The sequence below is a fragment of the Dermacentor andersoni genome, chromosome 5, assembly GCF_023375885.2.
Source record: "Dermacentor andersoni chromosome 5, qqDerAnde1_hic_scaffold, whole genome shotgun sequence".
Taxonomy (NCBI): Eukaryota; Metazoa; Arthropoda; class Arachnida; order Ixodida; family Ixodidae; genus Dermacentor; species Dermacentor andersoni.
The window spans coordinates 182115753-182142687 of record NC_092818.1 but is presented as its reverse complement, the minus strand read 5'-3'; the positions used below and the strand labels follow the sequence as shown (position 1 = coordinate 182142687).

Here is a 26935-nt window from a genome sequence, read left to right as displayed (position 1 = left end):
AATAATTAACTTTAGCTGTACCCTACGTATCTACAAAATTTGTCTGAACCGTTTCAGGGGCACTTTAAAGGGCAACTCCAGCAATTTCTCGATGTCCACTGATGTTTATAAAATTTTGAAAATATGTTCTCTTTTGCATTCTGATTATTTGTGCCAAACTATATGGCTGCAAGTCAGTTAGTTTTCCTGGAAATGAATTTAAAAAATTGGTTGTGTTCCGGACTCGTGACTTCCTACTGGCCACCCTGTGTTTGCGACGTCAGAAGAGTCAACAGGTCTACACTGTACTGTCGCTGAAATCGTCGCTTAAATTGCCGCTGTCTAGTTCTGACACTCTGTAAAAGCTCCCTTTGTTGTCAAGAGACATCATCAGCTTCACTTCTTTGATGTTAATACCATGTGTACTGCGTGTTTAGTACGCATTCTGCGTGTTTACATTATGGTAGTGTAGGATCTGACTTCATTCATTCATCGTGACGTCACACGAAGCAGCTAACCGTTTCGGTTTCAGTATCTCCTTTATTGGTTATTTAAAATTATTGATGAAGTTCTAAGCAAATTGAACCCCCCTTACAGGTGACGGGACCGTCATTACCATTTACAAATGTCGATGTCCTAATATGGTTAAAGAAACACCGGAGTTGCCCTTTAAGTGGTTACTCATGGCAGGTTTCTTTTCCACTGCCGCCACCCATGCAATTATCTCAGCCTCTCAAACTTTCCGCTTGACATTCTTTGTTGCTGTGTTGCTCACCATACAGGCCGCATACTTGCTGGTAAGCTTATAGTTCTTTTCCTCCACTGTGAATCAATGTTTTTCCTGTACAGATATCTGAACACTCTGCCAGCCCATTTACTTTCCTCCACATTCCTCAATCATTCTTCATAACCAATTTTACTCTGAGCTTCCCTCACTTCAAAACTTGTGCAGCCCATATCACCCTGCACAGCTTCATTTGTAGTCTTCTCGTGAGCGCCCAATGCGAGACGTCCCACTGACCTTTGGTTGCCAACGAGTCCCGATTGTACCCTTGATTTCAAGCAAACTACCACATTTCCGAATGCAAGCCCTGGAACCATTACACCATTCCACATACCCTGGTACACCTCGTACCTATTGCATCCCCATAGCGCTCCGTTTAATTATTGCCACATTTCTCCTACCTTTTACTGTTATTGTTTTTTGCTGTGTTTCCATATATGTATTTCAGTTTTTTTTCAATTTCACTTTATTTCTTTAATAAGTAGATATACATTCTTACACAAGTATACAGAAGGAGGTCCTAGAGCATGTGGCTGAAAGGAGACCTCCTGTCAGAAAATATATAAATTAGTGCAAATATACAGCATAAAACAGCAATACAGTAGTCACTAAGTGGAAAATTATACAAAGTAAATGTAGTACAAACTGCAAAATAATATGAAGTCAATAGCCAGTCATAGAATTAAAACAGTAGTTTAAGGCATTCGCAACAGAACAAACCAATAATATTTATAAAGGCTACAAATGAGAAAAAAAGCTAAAGAAAAAGGAAATACGGAAAGGAAATGAGCAGGAGTGAAGTGAATGGCTTAGATATGTGGATTATTTTGGCTATCTAGTAGAAAAGTGAAAAATGTTTGCTTGAAGAAACCTAAAGACGAAGAGCGCTCGACATCTAGTGGGAGGCTGTTCCAGGTAGATATGCTGCGAAATGTCGAGATTGTTTTCCATAATTGGTATGTATTAGTGGCAATAAGAAATTGTTAGCTGCAAATCTTGTGCAGTTCAAGTTAACCAAAGTAGCCTCAGAAAATATATTTACTGGGGGAGGATTACGTGTTACCTTAAATAACATTACGGCTAATTTGTATTTAACAAGAGTATTTACTGAAAGTGTTCTATGGTTGAGAAGCATATCAGAAGCATTGCAGTAGAATGAGCTGAACGATAATATCCGGATGGCTCGATTCTGCAAATGCTGTAGTGGTGCTATATGAGTTGGATATGTGTTACCCCATGCTGTAATGCAATAATTGAGATGGCTGTGAATAAAAGAATAATACAAGGTTAGCAATGTTGCTTTGCTAAAATGATATCTAGATTTAAGTAAAATTCTCATACCGGGATAAATGTTGCACTTCAAATAGGCGATATGCTTCATAAATATTAAGTTTGAGTCAAGAATTATTCCAAGAAATGAGCATTCATTAACTGCACTGATGTCAAGAGAGTTTAGGTTGACAGTGGGAATGAATTCTGGTGTCCTATGATTCAAAGGAAAAAGCATAAACGACATTTTGGTAGGATTTATTCTTAGCGAGGCAGACAGACAGACAGACAAAGAACTTTACTAATGGTCCTGAGGAACAGCGTTAGGGTACCTCCCTTTTCAGGGAGTCCCCGTAGCCGTCGCGGGCCGCACCTACGTCGGGGTAGGAAGATCATGGTCCTCCGCCCTGTCGCAGGCCCTCTGGACAGCCCGTAGTTGCTCTGAGAGGTCGCCGCTTTTAAGGGCTGCCTCCCAGTCGGTTAGAGTGGTTAGCAATGAGCTGCGTAACGCAGGGCATTGCCAGAGCATATGGGATGAGGAGCAGAACGCCTCCCCACAGTCTGGACAGTGGAGTTCTACATTAGGCGCAAAGTGACTGAATCGGCCCCTGGAGGGGAACGACCCCGTTTGTAGCATGCGAAATACCGACAATTGTGGTCTATTAAGTTTAGGGTGTGGTAGTGGAAAGGCCCGTCGAGCGAGTTGATAATGTGCCAAGATTTCATGGAAGGTGAGAAGTGAATCCCTGTACAGTCTTATGTCGCCGCCCGTGAGTCCACCTGAACCGCCGCGGCGTGTAAGACCTCGCGCACAGTCATGGGCCAACTCACTGGCGTTAACAACCTCTGAGTGCACATTGATTCCCATATGGGCTGGGAACCATTTGATGCTATGAAAACCAGCAGCCCCCTCGCTGCCGAGGATGGCCGCCGCCTCCTTTGAGATCGAGCCGGAGGCGAAAGCTCGGGCTGCAGACCGGGAGCCTGTAAAGATATTGGGACGTAGAGGGTCCTTCAGTGCTATAGCTATAGCAACCTGCTCGGCTACTGTTGCAGAAACCTTCCGCACGGATGCTGAGTTAATGAGAGTGCCGTTGGACTCAACCGAAACTACGGCACAGTGATCAGAGCGATCGTACTGGGCGGCGTCAACAAAACATGCCAGATTCGGAGTGGCCGCAGCCGCTTTTAGCAGGGAACGAGCCCTGGCTACCCGGCGCCCTACATTGTATTGAGAGTGGACATTACGTGGCATGGGATCTACCTTGAACGAATCTCGGACCACGGGTGATAGGGTCACGTTGCGCTCCGTGATTTCCTGGTGACCGCATCCAACGGATTCGAGGATGCGTCTCCCCGCTCGCGATGATGAGAGTCGTATTATTTGGGCCACTCGTTGAGCCTCGATCACCTCTGATAGGGTGTTGTGCATGCCTAGTTGCATGAGACGCGCGGTGCTGGTAGAGAGTGGTAAACCCAGCACGCGCTTGATGCTTTTGCGCATGAGGGCGTCGATTTTGGCCTCATCCCGTTTAGACCAGCGCAACGCGGAGGCTACATAGTTAACGTGGCTCATCAGAAACGCGCGGTAGAGTCAAGTTGGCACCACATTAAAATATTTTTCAGATCAGCGTTCAGCTTAGTAGTCAGAGAAGTTAGTGAACGATCGGTTGCAAGTAATGTAGTGTCGTCATCATAAAGGAAGGCCTCAGTTTCTGTTAAACAACCGGGTAAATCATTTATATAAAGCAGGAATAGCAGTGGGCCAAGTACAGACCCCTGCGGGAGCCCTTTATTGGTTATTCTGAAATTGGAAAGTGAGGAACTAAAATACACAGCCTGTCTATCTGTTAGGTAACCTTTTATAAGTGCTAATGCTGGGCCATTGACGCCTACTGCGTGTAGTTTAGCAAGTAAGATGACGCGGTTTATGGATGCAAATGCTTTGGATAGATTGATAAAAACTGATCCTGTGTAGAAACCGGCATCGATAGCACTTTTATTTTATCCATGAAAGAAAGTATAGCACAGTCAGTCGAGGATCCTACCCTGAAGCCAAATTGATTTTGTGAAAGAATGTTAAACTTTGGGAAGTATTTGGTTAAGCGCTTTTCAGTACATTTTTTGATAACCTTGCTACAGAAAGGAAGAATAGCAATAGGGCGATAATTAGAAATGTAGGAGCGGTCAGCCTTTTTAAGTACTGGAATAATTTTTGCTATTTTTAGTTGACTTGGAAATACTCCAGTATTAAAGATCAAATTGGTAATATGAGACAACGGGCGAGCGATAAGGTGAGCTACTAATTTAATATTAATAGAACTGATTTCGTCCAGACCTGCTCCTGTAACATTTAAATCATGTATGACATTGATTATTTCATCTGGGCCAGTTGGAAATAGGTACCATGATTGTAAGCATCGCTGAAATGGTAGTTGAGTATCAGTGGCATGATCAGAGGAATGCTTACAGAAAAACTCATTAAATGCGTTCGCGATTTCTTCTGCTTGTTTATACGTGGCGTCTGACAAATGAAACTTACTTATTGGTTTAGCTCAATGGGGTTGGTTCAAGAAGGAATTTATTATTTTCAACTGCCATTTTGAATCTGTGCTGGCTTCGGCTATTCTGAATTCATAATAATTTCTTTTCCCTACCCTGAGCAGCCGGTTTAGCAAGTTACAATTGGGTATTATAGCGAGTTTTGAGTCAAATGTTAAAAGGGCGTTGTTTAACTTTTCGGTACAGGTTATATTTTTTATGTAGGCTAGCTAGTAGATCATTGGTTAACCAAGGGTTCTGTAACGCTGGGACATGTCTTCTGCATTTTACAAACTTGTAGAATTAGCGATACATCAATCATTACATCAATTTAGCCCACCAATGCGAGCAATGAAGTCTTCTTTATTAACCACAGCTTTATAGCATTCGTGACAAGGTTTATATAATTGATAACGAAGTTTAAAAAAAAACAGGAAAGTGGTCAGTGATGTTAACTTCAAGTACACCGCAAACTGGAGGGCACATAAGGTTGGAAAATATGTGATTTATTGACGTGGCCGAAGCTCCTAAACTACATCCAGTTGGAAGGGAAACCAATGATTCTAAGCCAAATCCATGAGGGCAGTTAGTGTAGGCAGTAGTAGCAGCGCTGTGGTCATCCAAAAGATTGATGTTAATGTCACCAAGAAGCACAACATTATTCTTTTCTGAAGGCAAGTTACTAAGTATAGTGTTCAGATCATTGCAAAAAGCAGATATTGAAGTTGAAGGTGAACGATAAAGGCAACCGACAACTGTCTGGCTCGTATCCTCCAGTTCAATCCACACAGCTTCACAATTTGGCACTGAAAATGATATGTCACGTCTTCGTTTGTAACGCACATCTGGAGATATAAAAACAGCAACACTTCCGTAGCTCTGATAATGGTGGTAACAATATTCCGAAACATAAGGGGGAAAGCCAAATAAATCATTATCTGCATCTGAAAGCCAAGTTTCAGAAATGCAGATGAGAGAAAATGTGTGGCCTAAAGATGCTAAAAAGTTGTAGATTTCATCTTGGTGTTTTTTTAGACTTCGAGCGTTAAAGTTAATCGCAGGTAGGCATGGGTTCCTAAAAAAAAGATTTAAGTTGTCCAGTTGAAAAATGAGATGACATTATCGAACACAACAAAATATGAGAGCAGCATTCTGGGCAATTTGGTAATCCATTACTGTGTCGTCTTCTCTCACGTCCGTGTCGTTTTTTTGTCGCGCCTGCGAAGCCTGCGGTCCTGCGAAGCCGGTCCTGCGAAGCCGAGATCTTTAGAATTTAGGCGACCCTTTCGTGCCTTAGAAACAAAATCCTGCTTCTTTGTCCTTGAGCAGAACCGAGCAATAATGTTCTTATTGCCCGTTCCTGACCTCGTTGTCGACAACTCGACAACATCGATGTCGTCGTCAGAAATTGGACAACATATTTTTTCACCGACAGCTTTCATGATTGCAAGACGGTTCTCGCCCTGTGTACATGCTACTCCCTTGATTTCCACATTGTTTATTCTTGAGCACTGCTCAAGCTCTGACAGACGTTTGCCAAGGGCTTCATTCTTCGTTTTTAGTTCTTTGTTAGCTGCGGTCAAAGTAGCATTATGAGCTCGAGCTTCTTCAACCACTGAGTTGAGCGTGTCAACACTTTTTATCAGAGACTCCATTTCATGTGTCAGTTCAACAATGTTTAGTTCTGTTGATAGCTTCAGCGAACACTTTTTTGCAAGATCAGCGATTGCCTCATCACATCGACCCTTGAACATGGCTTCTAACTGATCAATTCGTTTCGCGAGCTCCGCACAAGTAGGCATTGTGGCAAGCACAAAAATAATACAAGCACTTGGAGCAGCAGCAGTCACGGAAGAAACGGTAAATTGAATAAATGCTTGACCAGCAGCGGCACTAACCTGCAAGAGCAAGCAGAATGTTTTTCCTGAAGTTCGCAGTTTCTTGCCATGACCACTGCTGCCAAATGGTGCCTAGTCGATTCTGCCGTCCTTCTTATCCCGACAAAAGCGTGACGTCACGATCAGGAAGGTGCACAGAGGAGGCTATCGACTCAGGTGGTCCACGCAGCTAGCTTGCCCTGGTGATGCACGAAGATTGATGACGAATGCGATGCAGAGGACGCAGACACAGCACGTGCGTGGGCTGAAGTGACCGTGGCTTGCAGGTATGGACGACGAGCACTGCAAAAGCAAGCGGAATGTTTTTCCTGAAGTTCGTAGTTTCTGGCTGTGACCACTGCTGCCAAATGATTGCCTTCGCTTATCCATATATACCAAGGTATTTATATTCTTTTACCGGAGGTGTTTCCTGGCCCTGTATTGCCACTGTCTGTTCACTGTTTTCATTAAATACCGTAACACCTGAGTTTCTAATGCTAAATTTAAAACCTAAATTATCGCCTTCCTGTCCACAGATATTAGCCAGACATTGCAAACTACTTTGCCTGTTAGCTAGCAATACAAAAATGTCATCCGCATAAAACAAACCTGGAAGCTGCTGCTCTAATACTGTGCCCGCCTATTTGTACGAGAGACTGAAGCCGATATTACTTTCCTCTAGCACCCTTTCCATCCTCACCATGTAGATCATAAACAGGAGTGAGGATAAAGGGCACCCCTGCCTCAGTCCTTTGCTGATATAAACTTTCTCTTCGCTCCTCATCCCTTCCCATTCAACGCGAACGGTATTTTCTGGGTAAATCTCTCAAAAGCTGTATACAATTGTCGCCCCCAAGCCTTCCCCTTCCAGAATATCCCACAAAATGTTGCGGTCTACGTTGTAATGCACTCCTGTACTGTCTAAAAAGGCCACATATAACAGTCTCCTTTCTATTCTGGATATTTCAATACAATGAGTAAGGACAAATAAGTTATCATCCAGATGCCTACCTATTCTGAAGCCATTCTAAAGTTCTCCCAAAATGCCATTATTCTCTGCCCATGCTTGCAGCTTTAATTTAATTGCCTGCATTAATTGCTAACCTCTATATTACCAATGTAATGGTCAACGGTCTATATGAGTTAATTCTATCGTCTCCCCCTTACCTTTATAGACCCATTCTACTTTGTCGCCAACTGTCCGGTATTCGTCTATATTTTAAACGTTTTTCTATTGCTGTCTACAGAGCTTCCTTACTCTTTGGCCCTTGTTCACTAAGCCTAATGGGAACCTCATCTAGCCCTGTGGCTGTGCGCTTCGGAATTGTCTGCTTTCTATCAGTTGAAATTTCTCAGCGCCAGCTCCTTTTCCATCTGGTTCTCTTTCATGCTCCTTTTTTCTTCAAATACAACCTTGTCATTGCCTTCGAAAGATTAGGCTGTTATTTTTAGGATGTAATTTAATGCCGCTTCCCCTTTCAGTTTGTTTCCGTCTTCGTCTAGGATATGTTGTATTGTTGTTGACTTCCTACCTAATAAGTTTATGTGGTTCCAAGATATTTTAGGTGCGGCCGTTTTTTTCTCACGTATTTCTGACAACCAACGTTCTCTTTCACCTTTTATCTTTGTTTGAACTAGTAGGCGGAGGCAAGCGCCATCTGGAGGTGTTTCAAGGAACCGGGAACGCCACTCCGCAGCCTCCAAGATTTGCTCGCGGCGGCGCGCGTAAACCGCGGACTCCGTGGCCGGTCAATATGATAGAAACGCTGTAAAAGGGGTTTGAGTTTCCGCGTAACAGAATTATGTTTTCTCGATATTCAAATTGCAATCAGATGCTATATCATGCCTGTAGGTTGTGTGTAAGTCGTGCTTTATGATTTTTCTGACGTATTTTGCTTTTCGATGACTTCAGTAACTTTACCGGCCACGGCGGCCCTATTTCGATAGGAGCGAAATGCGAAAACACCCGTGTACGTAGATTTAAGTGCATGTTAAAGGGACTGACAACCAATTTTCATGTTACCAATTTTGTGTGTGTGTGTGTGTGTGTGTGTGTGTGTGTGTGTGTGCGTAATGGAAAGCTTACCGGTTAGAGTTCAATCATGGCCAAACTGCGGATATAGAGTAAGGGCCACATTTTTTCTTTTTGTGTCCGTCTTACACGCTGGGTGTCTTCATTTGACCTCTGCTTTCAGCCAGCCCCTCCCTCGACATATGCCGACCGCCTTGGACAACTACGAGGTGCCATCGCGCGTAAGGGTTGGTCATGGTAAGTAACGTGCTTTCTGTAGGCTTTCGTCCTTAAACTAATACCCCGTTAGCCGTTTCAGGTCCTACTATCTTTGTATACTGAGCACGCAATGGATGTTCAGTTCCTCCACGCGGCCACGTGTCCTGGAGCAATTCAACCCCGCTCGTCCAGCTTCGAACCGGGTTCACGCTCCTTCCTGCTAGCAGAAGACCTTGCCTCCGCGTCCTGCAAGCTGCCTCGGGTAACTATATCTCGTATGCCTCCAGCAACACACGTACATCAGTATCTGCATGGTTACCAAGTAGATCGCGTGTCGTTTCAGGTTTTCAGCCTTCGCATCCGGTGCACGCGAGGGATGATCTTGTACGTCCACTGCCCAGCCTGTGTCCTATGATGATGACGTCAAAACACTGTTGTCCTTCTGCAGACCACTAATAGCGCCGATTAATTGCATCCTGCTGGAATTTCCCTCCGTGCCCTATACGACGTCGCGTGAGTACCGGCTGTCCCAACTAAATGTCGCCGAGATTTAAAAAAAAAAAGAAAGAAAGAAAGAAGAAAGGAAGAAAGAAGATCACTGGAGGGCTTTACGCAAACAGCGATCGCTAGGTTGAAGGGTGTAGTTTCTCTTAATCATGAGGTTGTTATTTTGCAAAAATTCAGTTTCCTTGGCTAACTTTTAATAACTTACCTAGTCGATAAGGCATCATGTAAAAGTTGGGGAGCATGTCGAGAAATGACCGATAGCTGAGCGTTTAAAGCGATCTAAGTCTTGTGCGCTTTTCTTCCTACAAAAATAAAGCCCGTGAAGGTACACATAAAACGCGTCCACGCGACAGCGATTTAGTACATTGTACCAACGCGTACTAGACAATCTGGGTTTTGGCTGTGCATCTTGCGCACTTCGCAAGCCAGGGCATCGCGTTTGATAAGGATCGAAGGTGCGTTCCGAAAACTGCTTGCGCGTCGGGAAAAGTGCGCAGCCGCTTGTTCCCACTGCGATAATGTACGTCCCAAATGTCATGCACCAAGATTTAAAGATGTGCAAATGCCACGTAGCTGGACAAAACCAAGGTAATGTTGTTTACCGTCACTTGGAGGTACTCAGATTATCTTTTGCATTGCTCCTAATTACACGTCTTAATTAATTAATCAATTTCTCTAATGGTATAATTAAATGAAAAGTGTCAATGAGGAAACTGTAGAGCAACATGGAAAACTCCCGGTATCACTTTCTTATGCACAATACGTGCTACGTAAAGGTGTTTTTCCGAGCGTGAAAGAAGCCCGCGAATACACCGTAAAATTGCCGTGCGACTGGCCGCTCGAGGCACTTTGCGTGTATTTGCGGGCTTCGAGCCTTCACGCTCGGAAAAGCTTTTATGTAGCCCGTTTTGAGCAACAGAAAGCTGTATCGGGAATTTTTTTATGTTGCTCTACAATTTTCTCACTGACACTTTTCATCTAAATATAATATTTGAAAAGTTGATTAACTAAGACTAATTATGAAAGTAGACATTGTGCCTAATTACTTACTTATTCTTAATTAATAAATTAATCGAATTCTCGAATATTATAATTAGATGAAAAGTGCCAAGGAGAAACTTGTAGAGCAACATCAAAAACTTCCGATTCAGCTTTCTGAAAATAAATAATCTGTGTATCTCCAAGCGACCGCAACAATACCTTGGTTCTGTCCAGCTACGTGGCATTTGCATATCATTATATCTTGGTGCATGATAGTTGAGCAACCCTTTATACCTCCGTATTCTACGTTTACGTTTAAGAGCGCTGCAATCCCTGGCCCGCGGACGCGTTGTCGCGTGGCTTTTTTTTTATTTTGTGGCCTTTCATCGGAAAAAAGGATCACACAAGACAGACGTTGCTTCAAACGTTGTCATTTCTCGATATTTTCTACATTTGCATTGATGCCATAGCGATTACGTAATGGGAATGTTACTTAATTAAACATGATTAAATAATTATTTGAGCAAAATGCAAACAATATTACCTCATCAACACGTATATACTTATTGCCGTTCGCGTAAAGCTCGCCGCCAATTTTTTTAAATTGTTGGCGACATTTAATCGCGACAGCCAGCACACATCTTATACCTCAGTCGTAGTGCTGTGTGTATCTCCATGACTAACAACTATAGCTCGTTTGTCGTTTCAGCTTCTCAAACTATACGCATCTGGCGCACATACTCGAGGGCATAGAGTTTCGTAATTATTGTATGAAAATCTATGCTCGAGGTATCATCATGCAGGCCTACTGCTCAGCCGGTGCCTAGCTGTGGAGATGACTTCCGGACCACCGTGACCCAGACCCTATCGCCTTCAGCACGCACCGTGTTGGTTCTTCCTGCTTGTGCCGATTGCATCTTGCTGCTAGGTCTTGGTGGTGGTGGTGTGTGTGTGTGTGTGTGTGTGTGTGTGTGTGTGTGTGTTTGTGTGTGTGTGTTAGTGCGTGTGTGCGTGCGTGCACGCGCGCGCGTTGGTTCATTTCATTTTATTTCAATCTACATTGAGGGTGGGGAGGGGGCCTCCGAGATTGCAGCGAGTGCACCATTGCGATCTCGGAAACCACGTGTCGAGTCAAGGCAGCATGTTTCCATGTTGCATTGCGGGAACTTTTGGGCCACACGTTGGCCAACATGGCCTGCAGGGTCACGTGTGCATCACACTTGCTGCGCATTGCGTATTCATCACCGTTCTAATGGCCGCAGATGCTTTTTCGCCGGTACAATGTGTACCACGCGTTCAACAAATTTTGAAGGAAAAAAATAACCTGCGATCATGTGGTCCTTTATTTCAATAAGATAAAATGTCTTGCCTGACAAACTAGTATGATAATCTTAGTTGTATGTTCAAAGGTCTAATGCAGTACCCCCCTCCGCTTTTCTTTATTGCGATAGCAATTATATAGACACTTCAAGCGTATTTTGCCGTCGCCGTGATGTTCCGTATAACGTTCAAGGGCCTAATGTAGAACCCCACTGTCCAGACTGTGGGGAGGCGTACTGCTCCTTGTCCCATATGCTCTGGCAATGCCCTGCGTTACGCAGCTCATCGCTAACCACTCTAACCGACTGGGAGGCAGCCCTTAAGAGCGGCGACCTCTCAGAGCAACTACGGGCTGTCCAGAGGGCCTGCGACAGGGCGGAGGACCACGATCTTCCGACCCCGACGTGGGTGCGGCCCGCGACGGCTACGGGGACTCCCTGAGAAGGGAGGTACCCTAACGCCGGTTCCTCAGGACCATTAATAAAGTTCTTTGTCTGTCTGTCTGTCTGTTCAAGGGCGATAACACCGTCGCCGCGCATCGTATGCTGCATGCGCGATTGAAAGCACGCAAGGGAAGCCTACGATCGCGGCTCGATCTGGCGCGCGCGAAGGAGAAAGCAAAGAGCAAACGTGCCGTCTCCCGTCGCGCGATAGGCCGTAGGGCGATGGCAGGGAGGGAGAGAGCGGCTTCGTTGTGTGCCATGTGCTCCGGCAGCAACTGCGCATTTCGCGACCGGATGCAAGGGGAACTGACGATTGAGGCTCAATCTCGCGCGCAATATATGGAGGAAAGCGGGGAGGCAGCGTGGAAGGGAGGGGGGCGGCTTCGACTTTGCCAAGAAGTGCGTACTTTGCACGCGTGTGCCATATCTTGAAACATCACAGGTCGCTCTGAAGATGAGCCCTGCGCGGGCGCGCCCTTTGTCTACGTCGCAGATCGCTTTCAAGATACGGCACCCGCACGGTCGCGCGGGAAGGAACAGCCGGAGAAGGACTTCCCCCCTCCCTCGCCTCACCCCCGTGCCTCGCGCGCGACAGAGGAGGGCGCGCTTCCGCCCCGCCTACCTCGCTTGCGCACGCGAGCTTGAGCCGCGTTGACCGGCCCACTCTCGCACGCTTTCACTAGCACATACAGCATACGAGGCGCAGCGACGAACTTACTGCCCTTGGTCTTTATACGGAGCCTCACGTCGACGGCGTGAGGTTCATATATATATGAGTTTCAATATAATTGCTATCGCAATAATAAATGAACAGACCAGGTTTGGCTGATTGGGAGCTATTCGATGTGCGGCACGTCTCTCATGCTTGGGGCGTAAAATCCCGTCCATCTGACAAGCCCATTCACATGACGCAACACCACCCGTCAGTCTGGCACCTTGTTCTCGCCCCAGTCTGCTTCATGATACACGAGCCACGTGTATACGCTTGCAGAAAAATATCCGATAACATTTCACCGATTTACTTTGTGTGGTGATCCAAAGAGAAAACGCACCCTTTCACAATTTGGTGAGATTATATACACATATATTAAAACAAGTGAAGTTAGTACATAACGAAGTGCATACGTACATAATCAATACTGATTGCAAAGCCCCGTAAGCACTCGTATAAGAAACGTCTTTATTGATGTAAAATGCATTCGGCAAAGTTCTCCCTGAGTTATTTCATACACAAGTGAAACAAGAAGCGGACAGGGTACACATTGTCGGGGTGAAAGGAACTGAGTTGCACGTTTATTGGACCCCCTTCGAAATGCACAATGACTAGATATACAATGAAGTACGTTGCACACATGCGACGGTTTCGCTACACTCTCGAGCACGTATTTTCACTAAAGCCGTTTTAGCATACGGCTACGGTTACCATAACTGCCTCAGCGAGAAGCCGACTGCCCGCGCACAAGCTCGTCGCGCATGCTCGAATGCCGTCTACGGAAAGTCGGCGATGGCAGCAGTAGAGTGGTAACAGTATGCTAAAACCGTCTAAACGACACAGCATACAATATTGTCAACGACGATGTGTACAAAAGCCAGCGCACATAAATGTAAGTACATACACGCTCTGCAATTACACATACAAGAACAACGTGCAATATCCGTAAGATATATTACGCCTATAGGCTGCTCCTTTGCAGACCGAAGCCGGGATAACGCTACGGTATTTCTCAATGAGAAATACATCACGAACCTGAAACAACACAGTATACATTAAAAACAGTTCCGTACGTCATTGCAACAGCGCACACCCGAAAAGTAGCTAAGAGTTCGCACAGCATGCGTCCCACCCACTTTATGACTCACTTCGAAATTAGTTACGTTGTATATGACGAGAAAGTGAGTAGTATCGTCACTCGCTGTATGCGGCACAACAGTAACCCATGGGCGATCACACTGGTGTTAAATAAGATGCAGTTATGTAATTGTCGCTGACCATTCACTGGGCGTCTGTATGCCGTGCATCATTATCGCATTAAGCGTAGTAGAACTTTAAAGGAGTGGTAGTAAAAAGAAAGTAAACTAACCACAAGTGTGGATAGCCACGTTCTGGGAAATAAGCCAGTCACTGAAGTTCCATATTCAGCTCTCAGCGGGATCGAAGATGAAAGTGGCCTGACAATTCTGCATTCTTGTCTTGCAATACGGCGCGTACTGTCAAGTTTACATCCCTATGGGGAAAGGCAGGAAAACGGCAGCGACGTATCTGGGTATAGTCGAAGTCATTCAGTATAGGCTGCAACTAAACCGTTGTCAGCGTTCTGCCTTCATCTTTCGCCAGTACTTTTACAACGTGCTGAGCGGCGCGAGCGTTCGCGAAGGATGGGGAAAAGGGGCTGAACGACTTTGACCGTGGTCCAAGAAAAGCCGGAGAACCCGGCGTCGAGCACGTAGTACCTTTTCTTTCTTTTTCTTTTTTCATTCGCTTAGTCCTTTCGCAGTGGCAGTCTTCTGATCCGCTTTGAACAGCAGGTGGATCATGCGCTTCTATGACAAGTGTAGCAGAAAAATCTTGCATCCCTGGCGACCGTACACCACTGGGGACCGTATCTCTGCGAGTGTATGCTAGCGCATTAGGTGTCCAAGCTGTGTGCGCTCGTACAAAAGTCAGTCTAAAAGAAAAAAAATTACATAGACTGCCAGTACTTGAACGTCAGCTGTACTGATCTAGGGCACAGGCTGAATTCTTAGCCATCTGGTAAGATCTCAAGAGCGCGCCGGTGTTAGGTACACACTTCATAGCACGGATACATCAAGAACATTAATTAAAACTCACGAATGTTGCTCGTAGTTCATCAGCGCCGGAAGCATTAGCGCACTTGATGGAACAATCTCAGTAATCCGATATCGCTTTCGTAACCGCAGTCGAGTGTTCGATTGGGTTATAGATGACAAAAGCTGCACGAAAACGAAGTTCACTCTCGGAGGAATGATTTTGATCGTACATTTATTTGACTTCTCTAATTGATGCCCTTTTCCTGTCGTCAAAGGATGCGCTCCACACTCTCAATATACTATTACACAGCGTAGTGTTTTTTTTTTTTTTAGCGATTAACTTACTGGCGCACAGATTTCTTACCAATATGTTTCCTCAATGTGGAAACATTTTAACCGGAACAGAAATGTACTTCGCTGCACATTTTAAGCCTGCATTTCTCGGGTTTAGGGCAACGCAGTATCAATTTTGCAATTACAATGGGTCCCTTGCAGATATTAAGTTAATTAGTGCACATTAGTCATTTAATGACCATGTTGGTGATTATCGCGCAAATTTTCATGTACACCACTGTTGTGACTCTTAGTCAGCAAAAAAATTTCTTTCATATCCCCTGCTTTTTAATAAGCATAAACAGACGTCGCCGAAACACACGCAGTACGCGTGCCTTACGTCGACAGCGAATCCCCGAGGAAAACACTGGCAAAGCCTCCAAGCGCCCTAAATAATCTATCATAGTAGCCTTTCGACAAACCAGGAGGTATACGTGTCGCGACTTCATGACGCAGAAGGTGGTCACGCGGGAGCAGAACACGCGACGTTTTCGTACTCGCTCCGGCTCACTCGGCCGTCTGCTTTGCTGCTACTAGTTATTGCACGGCCCGATATAGCGATGACACTCAAGTCAGTACTTTTGCAGTTGTGGCGGTGATTCTTTTTTTTTTTTTTTTGACAAGCTTGCAATTAATTAGACTTCAAATTATCGCTTGTCCACGCTCTAGTTTTCTTTGCACGCTGCCGCAAACGAAGTTGCATGGTTTATCTTCGGATAGTGCGTAGAGAGAGAGAGAGCAAATTATAAATGAAAGGTAGGGAGGTTAACCAGGACTGAGCCCGGTTCGCTACCCTACACTGGGGAAAGGGAAAAGGGGACGGAAAGATCAAGAGTGCGTAAGTACGAACAAGTCTCAGTAGACAGAGTACAAGAGTGCGGAAGAGCGGTAAAGGGTTTCTGTTCCTGCCCGCCACCGCCACTGCATTGTCCGGCCATCGTTAGCAATGAATACATAGCCAGAAGCTCGGGACACTTGGGAAGGTGAAAGTGTGCACTGCTCACTCCCTTTCCTATGCAGCCTAGACGAACGATATAGACGAGACTTCCGAACGGAACTGGGATGCGCCCGAAGGCTTCCTTTCGATTTTTCCCTCAGTGCTTGCCATTCCAGCTCAGACGCAACAAAACCAAAAAAGCACGAGTGGAAAAAACGTTGCCCGGAAGGAGACACAGAGCTGGCAGAGAGCCATCCTGTGTGCGTACGTTTGTTCAGTCACGGGCTCGAAGAGACGTCAGCTGCTGCTCCGTTACCCCATCTCGTGCGTAGGACGCTATGTATAGCATCCGAGGAAGTGTGTCTAGGAACTCGGCAGAGGAAACGATGCGCGCGCCGCCATCCGGGTTGAAAAACGGCCTGATGAAACGAAAAAGCCTGCCACCCCGACCCTCCCCCCGCCACCATCCAACCTCCACTTTGATTTTTTTTTTGTTTTACTTTCCTGACTTTTTCGCAGCGTTCACACATACACACACACAAAACGCACAAGTTGCGACAGACACGCGTGGCGCTGCGTACTTTGGCCTTGTTTGCAAGTAGCTGCACAAGGTTCGACGGGTGGCGCTAGCTAGAGTACTACTCCCATCACAAGCGACCAATTGAGGCGCATCCGCAATGCGGTGCGGACGCAGAGCCAGATGATTTGCATATGAAAAGATTGAATGACGATGATGAGAGAAACTATACAAAGTGCAGTCACGTACCCGAAAAAAAAAAAAAAAAACAGCACGAAAAGCTCACTGCAGGAGGCACGTACGAAATGCGGATGGTCTGTGCAGCGGGGAGATGAGTCGAGAACTACACGCACGCTCATAATGTGCGCATCGCGCGGCAGAAGGGGCCGCACACAAAAGCAGGTGCGGGGGTGCCTAAAAGCAAACCAATATGGTGCACAGACAGGCGCATGAACTGTTTGGCGGCTGACGTCGCTGCGGACCCTTGCGCCGGTAGAGAAGCAGGGTAAGTATAGAGTAAGTCGTGCATCGCAACAAGAGTTCTGCCAATTTTAGTTGAACGCAATCCGACAAGGCGCAGCCAGTAGCGCAGCTGTTTCGTGCTGCATGTCGGTATTCCGGTAAAACCACAACAATAGCAGGTGCGTGTACTTCCAGTTAAAACTCTATAGCTTTTCTTCCCGACCAAGCGGAAGTCACTGTTTCTCTTCTAAGCGGCAAGGTAGTTGAAAATGAACCCGTGACTCGGTTCTGGTCGAATGCCAACAGCACAGAGTTCTGTCGCTGTCTACATGCCGTCAACGACACGTCCGTCCAAGCAGAGGACGACAAGCTCTTTGTCGTAAAAACGATGAATGAAACTGGACGCCGGGGTAAAGCACGGCCGCGTCCTCGCCTTCCCGACAGCTTCGCCAGTGTCAACGAAGGGCCTCAATCAGCATTTCTCATTCCGCAGGAAGTCGCGTGGACAGCTGCTGCATTTTGTGGCCTGTTGTGTGTTGCTTTGTCCCATCGAATGTTGCCGAAAGCAGCGAGCCGCTTGTCGCATAGAACGTTAATACAGAGAGAGAACTGACTCCACCGAGCTATTCAAGTTTGCCCAACGGAGTTCGTTCAGAACTTCTTTCGGCAAGGAACATAATATTACAACTGGCGTTTCAAGTAGGCTTTTACCGTAATATATCTCGTAAAAGTGCCATATATAGGGGTATACGTGCTCCCGAAAGGTTTTTAGGTACTGCTGGGTAAGAGGTCCAGCTCTCATGACTTCGTTTAAATTACTGCTCGTTAGATTCAGGCCCTTAAAGGCTGTCACTGGCTTCTCGGCGCTTATCTACATTCATGTGTAGTCGCGGTATTTTAGCAATGCCGCGAGGTCAAGTAATACAGAAGACGCAGCAACCCAAACCGGTGGTTGAATCTTTGGCTTGGGGGCATATCTGCAAGTTTGGATCGGCCACAACCACTTATTCACAACCGTGAACATATAACGTCTAGTCAACACTCAACGCAATAGTTACGGGGACGCTGCTATGTCACGTTCCAACCTATAAATCTGGGCTTGTTTTCACAAAACTCTTAAGCAAGGTCGTTATCTCATTGGCCAGCGTTCGGGAGTCAGCCACTCGCGACAGCGATCGGCGTTACACGAGACAAACGCCGCCGCGATGACCGATCATGGAGGGCACTTGTGTTAGAGGAGCTTCGCGAACATGGGCCCCCGTCGAAAACAATAAAACTGGCTCGTACCTGTAGCTACCCCTTTCACTGCAACCGCGTTCGTGAAAGCGAACGCCATATTTCTTTTGCCGCTTTTCACGCAACGGGTACGTAAAACGGGTACGACGATCACTCAAACACGTTAAGCGCTATGTATACTATTTACTTCTACTTAAAACAGACTCCTGCCGCCGCACCCACAATTGAAATATCTTCAGAACGTATCTACTGTGCACGGTACTATAGTACACAGCTAGTACTAGCTGTGTCTATTACCGTTCTCAAAAACGTTTGTAAAAAAGTTATCCCTTTCAAGTGACAACGAAGGCTGCAGTGCTAGCTGCGGCACAACCACTACTGATGCGAAGCCTTTCACAACACCAAATATGGCCGATGAAATAGAGCATTCATGTAGTTCTGACGTCAAAATTAACTGTTCGGGCGGGTGGGCAAAACTGGACACACTTATCTTTGAAACCGAACGCAGAAGAGTATGAAAGACGAAGGCGACCATCTTCGTCACCTCGATTACTTTTTGCTCTTTTGCGTGAAAGTGACACATTTTCATCCCTTCTTAACATGACTTTTGTCTTGCAAAAAATTCATCGGCAGTATCTGCCACCATCTCTTTGAAGGACCGTCTGCACCGCAAAAACTCAAATCCGTGTCTGTAGAAGACATCGAGAAGCGACCTAAAGTGAAAACTGGCAGTCCAGTTGTACTAGGTTAGCTTAAGCTAATAAGATAACCTAATAAGAGCATCTGGTTTATCCTCTTTTTGGTGAAGAAGGAGAAGCTATCTCTTCGAAATGTCTACGTCAAACGACTGGTGTCATTCTAGCCTGTTCTAGGCCAGAATGACGGAAGTGGTACCCTGTTCTCTTCTTTTCTTCCTGAATCATTCCCATATTTTTTCCAGCTGTTTTCAACCCTCCACGTACTTCCCAATCCTATTTTTCTTTCTTCGTAGGTGTGCTCCTAACGTAATATCTTTTAGGAACAGGATATTTCCATTTTGGGCAGCGACAGCCATATCTACCCCTGTTTCGTGATTGTCTGTCAATCTCTAGTATGGAGCAAACTGCGAGTGAGGCAGTCAATAATATTTCCCTGAGGATGCTGGAAAGTCGCTTCCTATAGAGAGCAGAAAATGTGTCCCTGCTTGTATTCGCTCCACTTTTTTTTTTCCAGGATGCGCCTGCCTGTCTTTCTTTCACACCTTGATGCATCTTTAGCTGCTCTGAAGGTAAAAGCGCAAAGCCTCGACCAACCTCTAAGCGGTTAAGACAAGTCGCTCTGTGTAGAAACTCGGGAGGCAGTTCAGGCTCTCGGTCTCTGGAATACTGCAAGAGGAGCCCCTAGGTGAGCTCGGTCAACCGCGGTTACCCTTCGTCTCTAGCACCTCTTTTGCGTTCAGTTTCGTCTGTGGAAGCCCACGTCTTAACTTTGGACGCTGACAGACCCATGCGCGTCGCACGCATGCACGCGCGCATGTACGAACGCCGACCATGTGGTGGCGTGCCTCGTGCCAGATGTCTCGTTAACCGTTTCCTGGCTCCTTCGACGTTGGTGTATAAGCATCGCTGGCTGTCGTCGAAGCGTCATCACTGCAGGAGCAGAAGACTAGGAGCGCGGCTTGGCAGCCCTGGGGAGGAACTGGACGGCTTTCTGCCCGCGCGCCGTGCGTGGTCCCGGCTTGGGCACGCCCGACTTCTTGATGCCCAGGTACCAGCCTTTGTCCTTGTTCAGCTTGCTCAGGTAGAGGTTGTAGCCGCTCTCGTACATCTCGTAGAAGATGCCCTCTTCGTCCATCCGGTTCTTCTGGAACAGCGCAACATAGAGAGAAGGAGAGAGAGAGAGAGAAAAAAAAGAAAAGTAGACGCGCGTGCATCAGGATATATCCCACACTTCGAGCCAGAAACTATACCCCCTTTTCTTAAAATGATAGTGACTGAAGGATGGGGATTAATGTCCCTGAAGGCGCACACAATCATCTTCATTACGAGAAGGGTGGTCTATTAATATTTGCACAAGGATGTCGGAACTGTGGATTTTTTTTTTTACGTTCATATTTCATGCACAGAAGAGTTCAGCAGGTGTTAATTTCCCTTCCGTTTCGGACCAGCTCTAACTACACATTTTCAGATTGTCCTACCGCTTTAATAGCAAGCGCTTGAAAGCCTTTTGCTGCGATTATACTGAAGCAAATTCGCTACAAATGTGACTTATTGACTCACTCACACGAATTAATCAATCATTTATTTTTCTACCCTCTACTGGGGCTTAGTGGCTATGGTGACGTGCACTGGCGCACGAGGTAGCGGGCTCCATTCCTCGCTGCGGCCGCATACAAATAAGGACGAAATGGGAAAACGCTCGCTTGCCGCTTGTATAACGCTTGCGTACCCCAGCTGGTTGAAGTTAATTCGGAGTTCCTCTACGTACACAGCGCCTTTTAAGAGCGTTAAAGCCTATGATTTAATTGAACTAGCTATAGATATAGCTATGTACGTGCCAAAGCGACAGGTGATTCTAGCGAACGCATTATCTTCAGTAATGCATGCTGCCTGAGAGCTATAAAAAAAAAAAAAAAACACTTGGATGGTTAAACTTGGCGACCCAAACTTACGTAAATAATCTCTAGTTTGCTGCCAAGACAAACGCGCCTGCACAAAGAAACACGTTCAGACATCCAGACAGAGACAGGATCGCTGACAGCAGGGAAAGGGATGGCTTCCCAGCCAAGCTTCCTTGTTTTATTTATTCCTTTTGGTGTATAGCGAAGGGTGCGCAGAAGTACAGCCCTCGCCGACTGCTTGCACGCGTGGAAAAGCACAGACGACTTCTAACGGAATCACGTTCGCTTATTTACCTTGGCGTATACTCTGCCTTCGGCGTCCATGCAGACGAACAGTCCTGTCTCGACGCCGCGGATCCGCACTTGCCCAATGTCGTGCGACAGAAGCTCCAGAATCGCTGCGAATTTCAAGAAACGCATGGCAGCTCAGACAGAACTCGCTGACCAATGAGCAATTTGAGCGTGAAGTGAGAACAATACGGCTGCACATAACGTGTCGTAGACACGCACAATGTTATATGTTCCGTTTCTACGGGGCAGCGAAAAATAGCTTTTTCGCATTCGCAACATATACCACTTGGTGATAAAAACCTACTTGAAAGACGATCATGTCCCTGATCTGCTTTCGGGTCTCCGGGGATATTAGCCGCGATGGCAATAATTTAATTTTTGTGTTTACCGTTGTAAAGTTGGCTACTTATTCTCATCAGATAAGACAGATCAGAAAAAAAAAAAAAGCTACTGGAGGCTTGTTCGGCTGACCACTAACGATTAACAGCTGATTTTATCCGTGTACAGAATTAAAAACAAAAGGAACTTTGGTGCATGTTAGTAGAGACACTCAGAAAATGTAGCTAGAATGTTTGGCGCGCTAGCACGAGACATCGCGTTCTCCATGTGAGGCACGCCAAATTTTCAAAACATTCGACTTCACCGGCTGGCCTCATCGATCCGCCTTCACATCCCACCGAGACTCCACCGATGTAATACCACCCTACTTTGTCGGCTATGGCTTTTACAATGGCCATTTGCAAAATACAGGGTTCATGGTTATATTGCGCTCAGTTTTACACAGACGATATTAAGGAAGGACAGGACGTGGACGGACGTAGCGCAAGCACTCCGTCCATCGCGCTTATCAAAGCTGAGGTCGAGTTTGCCAGGGCGAACGGGTGCAAGTGAACGATGTATGCCTGACCCGAACTGTGATCACATTTCGTCAACTTGTCATATCTTTTATAACCCCCCCCCCCCATGCCATATCTCCTTGTATATAAGCGCATTATTTAACAGTATTAAACAGTTGGTAGTTTGCGCTACGTCCGTCCACGTCCTGTCCTTCCTTAATATCGTCTGGAAAAATGAGCGCAATATAACCATGAACGTTCACCAACTAGCCCCCTTCATTGCTTTACTAAAAATACAGGGTGTTTTTCTTCAGCTGCGCCAAATTTTTTAAAAGTGCCTATGGCAGATATCACAGTTACAACTCTTGATATAAATTATTAGATAAGGCGTCCATTACTTCCAGGATAAATCAAAATGATTAATTGAATAACCAACATAATTACACTAATTAACTTTAATTAATCATCGCATTACGGCGCATATTTCGATCTATAGGTATTGTAACTATAGTGAGTATGTATGTCTTAGAAAATATTCTCAGGACTGCAACACTTTCGAGATATTAATTTTCAGTGTCCGTCGAAATGCATTGCTGTTACAGATACCTTTGTGCTTGAATGCATGAAACAGCGTTTTCTTAAATTGGAACGCCAATGCATTTCGTAGAACTCTTCAAAATAATATCTAGAAACTGGTGCAATCCTGAGAATTTGTTCTAAGTCGATATATGTCTTGCATATTCACTAGCTACAGCTTGTCAACTGAAATATATACCGTGAAGTAATTAATTAAACAGCTTTAGAAACTAGAGATCTGTTTCCGCTGCCTACGTCGTTGCGAGCTGTTGATGCCGGTGTATGGGAAGCACGTCCCCGCATTTCTGCACTGTGGGCAAGAAAATACAGAAAGATCCGCACCTGAACAGTACTCGCCGCTGAGAACAGTGTTTTGTATGCCGCTGCTGTGGTTAGTGCGCGTTATGGACAGAACCGCGTCTAAAACCTGGAAAAACTTAAGCGGACCGAGAAGAACAGAGAGAGAGAGACATAAAAAGCACAAAGTATTGACGGATGCATGGAACGCCGGGTTATAAACGAATATCGTTATTTACGTGACGCTCGAGTGTAGTGATTTGCATTTTTGTGTGGAGGAAGCGGCTCGTTATTTTTCATTGGTTGCCGTGACATTGTGTCATCGCTGATAACCACTTCGCCGATGACGCTACCCGATGTGCCGACGCTGGAGCGCAGACACTTATCAAGAGTAGACGCTGAAAGAGATCTTTGCTATCTCGCGCTTAATATCGCTTGAGTCACTGGAATACTCCTGAACTCCACGCATCGCTTATACAGACTCCGTCCATCATCGCAATTGAATGCAGTTATCACGAAATCTTTAACGACATGACTAAACATAGCTGTGTCGGCTATAAGTAACGCTGCTGTGTCAGCTATGGTATACTAACTCGTATAGCTATCGGATTGGAATAGCTGACTCACCCATGTGCGCTAAATGAAGATATGCCACTGTTCCCGCTTCGACAAGCGATGCCAGGATCCCCAGTGTGCCTTGAGACTGGACGATCGACCTTTTATCGAAGTAGAGGTCCTGGGAGTCTGGCCTCACTGCCCATCAGACCAAAAAGCCACACCTACTCTTCTATACAGTACATGCAGGCGACGTACTTGAGTGCTCGACTGTAGATAAGCTGCAGCTCGCATAGTGCGTGTGATTGATCTAGACTCGCGATTTCCCTTTTCACTACCCCGTTACATCTCCATGTGCGGTGTAGCAAACTGGACGAGGCCCTACGTTTTCTTTCCTTTCCTTTCTTTCTTTCTCTCTTAATATATCTCGTAGAGCGCCACCCATATACAGGCGGCAACAATGACAATCAAGAATATATACCGGGGACAGGCGCTAGTAAGTACACCCCTGACAGTAGCCAGAGGCACAAGCATGTTTTCCAGACTGCTTTGTCGTTGCAATGCGCCTACTTTACCTCAAGTTATTACGCTTTGCAATCACCTTGATAATTCAAAAGTGAACAATTTGCAGAGCATCCAGTGACACAAATCTCTCCGGTAATATTGACAGGTTTATAGAAAAATAAAAGGAAAGCTGGGAATCGAATGCGCCATTCTGTCTCCCTGCGTCTCCTTTGTCGGGCTATTTTGTCGGCGGGGAAGGTCGCTGAGGCGTGCTTGCCATTTCGGAGAGCGGTATGAAGTGACATTTGTTGTTTATAAAAAGGCTGAACACATTTGGACGAAGAAAATGACCTTTTAACCAGGCATTTAATCAATTCTGCAGATGCTTGCAGTGAACTATTTTCTAAGCTCTATACATTAAACCTCCTCTACTCAGTCCTCTGTGTCCGCGCTAGAGAGATTCAGACGGAACAACCCGTAGCCTAACTTGCTAGGCTGAACCGGGAGTGATGGCTATATTGGCTCGTGACAACATTTGCTATTACTACAAGATCACGGCCATGTGGTTATCAGCACGAATGTGCCCTCCCCTTACGTACGCAAGAAACCGCATGTACACAAAACGAAGGTATAGACACCAGCATGCCGTGAAGCGCGGCGCGGCGCTAAAGAGAAACATCGCTCCAGAGCTTCAGAACTAACGCAAACGTTTTGGCGTGTTCGCGACTGTTTAGTCAGAAGGTTAGGCAAGTATGGTTGTCGTTGTTGCTGGCACCAAGCCTTCGAGTCTCCAGCCGTGGTGGTTTATCTTTGTGTGCTGCTAATTATAGGTGACGTGAGGGTTGCCTGCTTGTTCGCGGTTAATTCGTGTAACTGCCTGCAAAGTGAAGGGCTGAGGGAGGACAGTGCGGACCAGCAGGTGCATGGCGGGACGTAAGACACGAGCATCCGCGACTGTTGTCTCTTCCTAAAAGACGGGGAGTCACAATCACACGAAGTAACAGATGATAAAGTCAGAGAAAGCACAGTAGAAGTTAATGATGATGCTTAATTGAAATGTAGAAATAATAAGGCAAGCAAAAATTAAAGTCGACGAATATAGAACTTGGCGGGGAGGTGTTGCTTCGGCCACACCTGAGGCAAGTTATATCCCTTCGTCTGTTTATTTTATTTCACCGTATTATTTCTACATGTAAGTTTAACAGACCATCCCTCATGCATTCTCTTACTTCATTATTTGTTATTTCGTATGATTGTGACTAACGAAAATCGGGCTCCTCGGTCCCCCCCATTTATGCTTCTCGCACAACAACGAGGACTGTTACATTTCTATCATTACCTTTACACTACAGCTGGAAGTGTTCTTCAGTATACCACACATCGAACTCTTTCCAAAATATTCTCATTAAATATCACGTAAAAAGCTAATAATGAAATATTTCCTGTGGACACGTACCCGGAAGTATATGTGAACATTTGACTATGCTACTCTTTTTTTTTTTATTCGAGAGTTTGGCCTGCGAAATAAAACGGTTGGTACTTGCAAGTTATAGATACGAGTATGGTTGGTTATGTCCGATGAAATCTAACAACGAGCTACGGTGCGGGCCATAGATCCACAGATGATAGTTAGGACCGGCTTGGGTGTAGCCCCACTCTTGACAGGCAGTGACGCCGTGATGAGTGCATGTCCGGGACAATTCCACAAGTAATATGCTATGCTAGTTACACCAGCCACAAAGGTATCATCTATAGTTTCTATTCTCAACTGCGGCTTCCGGTTTGCGGTCGGATGCTCGCTACGACTTAGGGGGAAACGTTGACGCACTCTTGCACACCTTCCGCAGGCTTCCAAAGAACTGTGTTAGTACATTCAACAGAAAGGCTACACACCATTTTTAACTTTCTGTAAAAACTCTGTAGACGCCACGAGTACCCTCCGATGCTTGCTAAGAAACAATATCGATGGTTGAACATCTACACCACATGACCACTTGCTTCTATTAATCATATAATATAAAGCTACTTCGCACAAGTTTCGTTGTTACTCAGTCTCCCTCTGGTACCTTTGTCCAAATATTCCTTCTGCATATTTCCAAAGCGCAGAGTGCCTGGAATGCCTATGGACAAATCGCCTTTCTGAAAGCATTATGCCTTTGAATTCATTGTTGCTTATACAAGGCATCAGAGCAACAAGTTAGATTCATGAGCCAAAAAGTGTTAGTGCGAACACGCTTGTGCAAACAAGAGCGCACCAACTAGAAGACCTATCCACCAACTACTTCGCATAAAAAAAGATGAAAAAGAATCTTCATGATTGTGCGGGGATTTCTGTACTCTCTCCACGGAAAGTTACTCGCAGCTTGAACAACATATAAAAGTTGTAACGTTATTCATTTTTACTTTGATAACTCTAATGCGAAAGATGTATGCACTGGCGACTCGCATATGCGGCGGATAGACAAAGGACACCCGATCCCTAGATATCCGCCACCTATGAGGTCACTGAAGTAAACAAGCAATACACCTCGAGCAACAGCCTACGCTTTAGCCTGGAGGTACACGTGCCAAGGAAACGTGCGACCGCAGTACTGATTTCCTTGTAGGCCTATAGGAGCTTTACATGTAAAATGTAATAACGCAACGGCTGACCGCGTATCGCTCAGGTAATTGGCTGGGCGTGTGAAAGGTTGCGCGCGAACAATGGCTCGAATTACGTTGGAAACGTACATACCCCCACGCAATGGCGTGCGCGGCGTGCGAACACAGCGGGTGATGTTGCGAGCCACCGCCGACAGTAGCAGCTCTCCGGACCCCGACCAGTGCTTACGGAGAAGTTCAAGCACAGCTGAGACACTCTGCGACACAGAACTCCGTTTCGTGACACCTTCGCGCGCCGAGGCGAGAGAAAGTGCTGTGACCCGGCGTCCGCGTGTGAACCGTGACGCGAGAGCGCATATTTCCACGGTGGCCCGCAGAGAAGTGACCTTCACGCGGGGCGCTATCAGGCCTGCACGAATCGCGCGGGCCCAGAAGTTGCACCATAGACGTGAAATCCACAAACGTGAATTGCCACATACCGCGGACAGTGT

The 26935-nt window shown here is 45.9% G+C and overlaps 1 protein-coding gene across 4 annotated transcripts in view; it reads right to left on the bottom strand.

The window, feature by feature from the left end:
- Positions 1–13855: 13855 nt before the first annotated feature.
- Positions 13856–26935, bottom strand: part of LOC126531704 (fibroblast growth factor 1-like) — a 60639-nt gene continuing 47559 nt past the window's right edge. For 3 of the 4 annotated variants that reach the window (XM_055071395.2, XM_055071397.2, XM_055071399.2), the window contains 2 exons: positions 21079–21182; positions 13856–20027 (listed from right to left, as the gene is read on the bottom strand). In XM_055071395.2, the coding sequence (XP_054927370.1) occupies positions 19830–20027; positions 21079–21182 (302 nt within the window). In that variant the 3' untranslated portion in view covers positions 13856–19829. The remainder of the gene's footprint in view (positions 20028–21078; positions 21183–26935) is intronic. The other variant, XM_055071396.2, reaches the window with a different exon arrangement.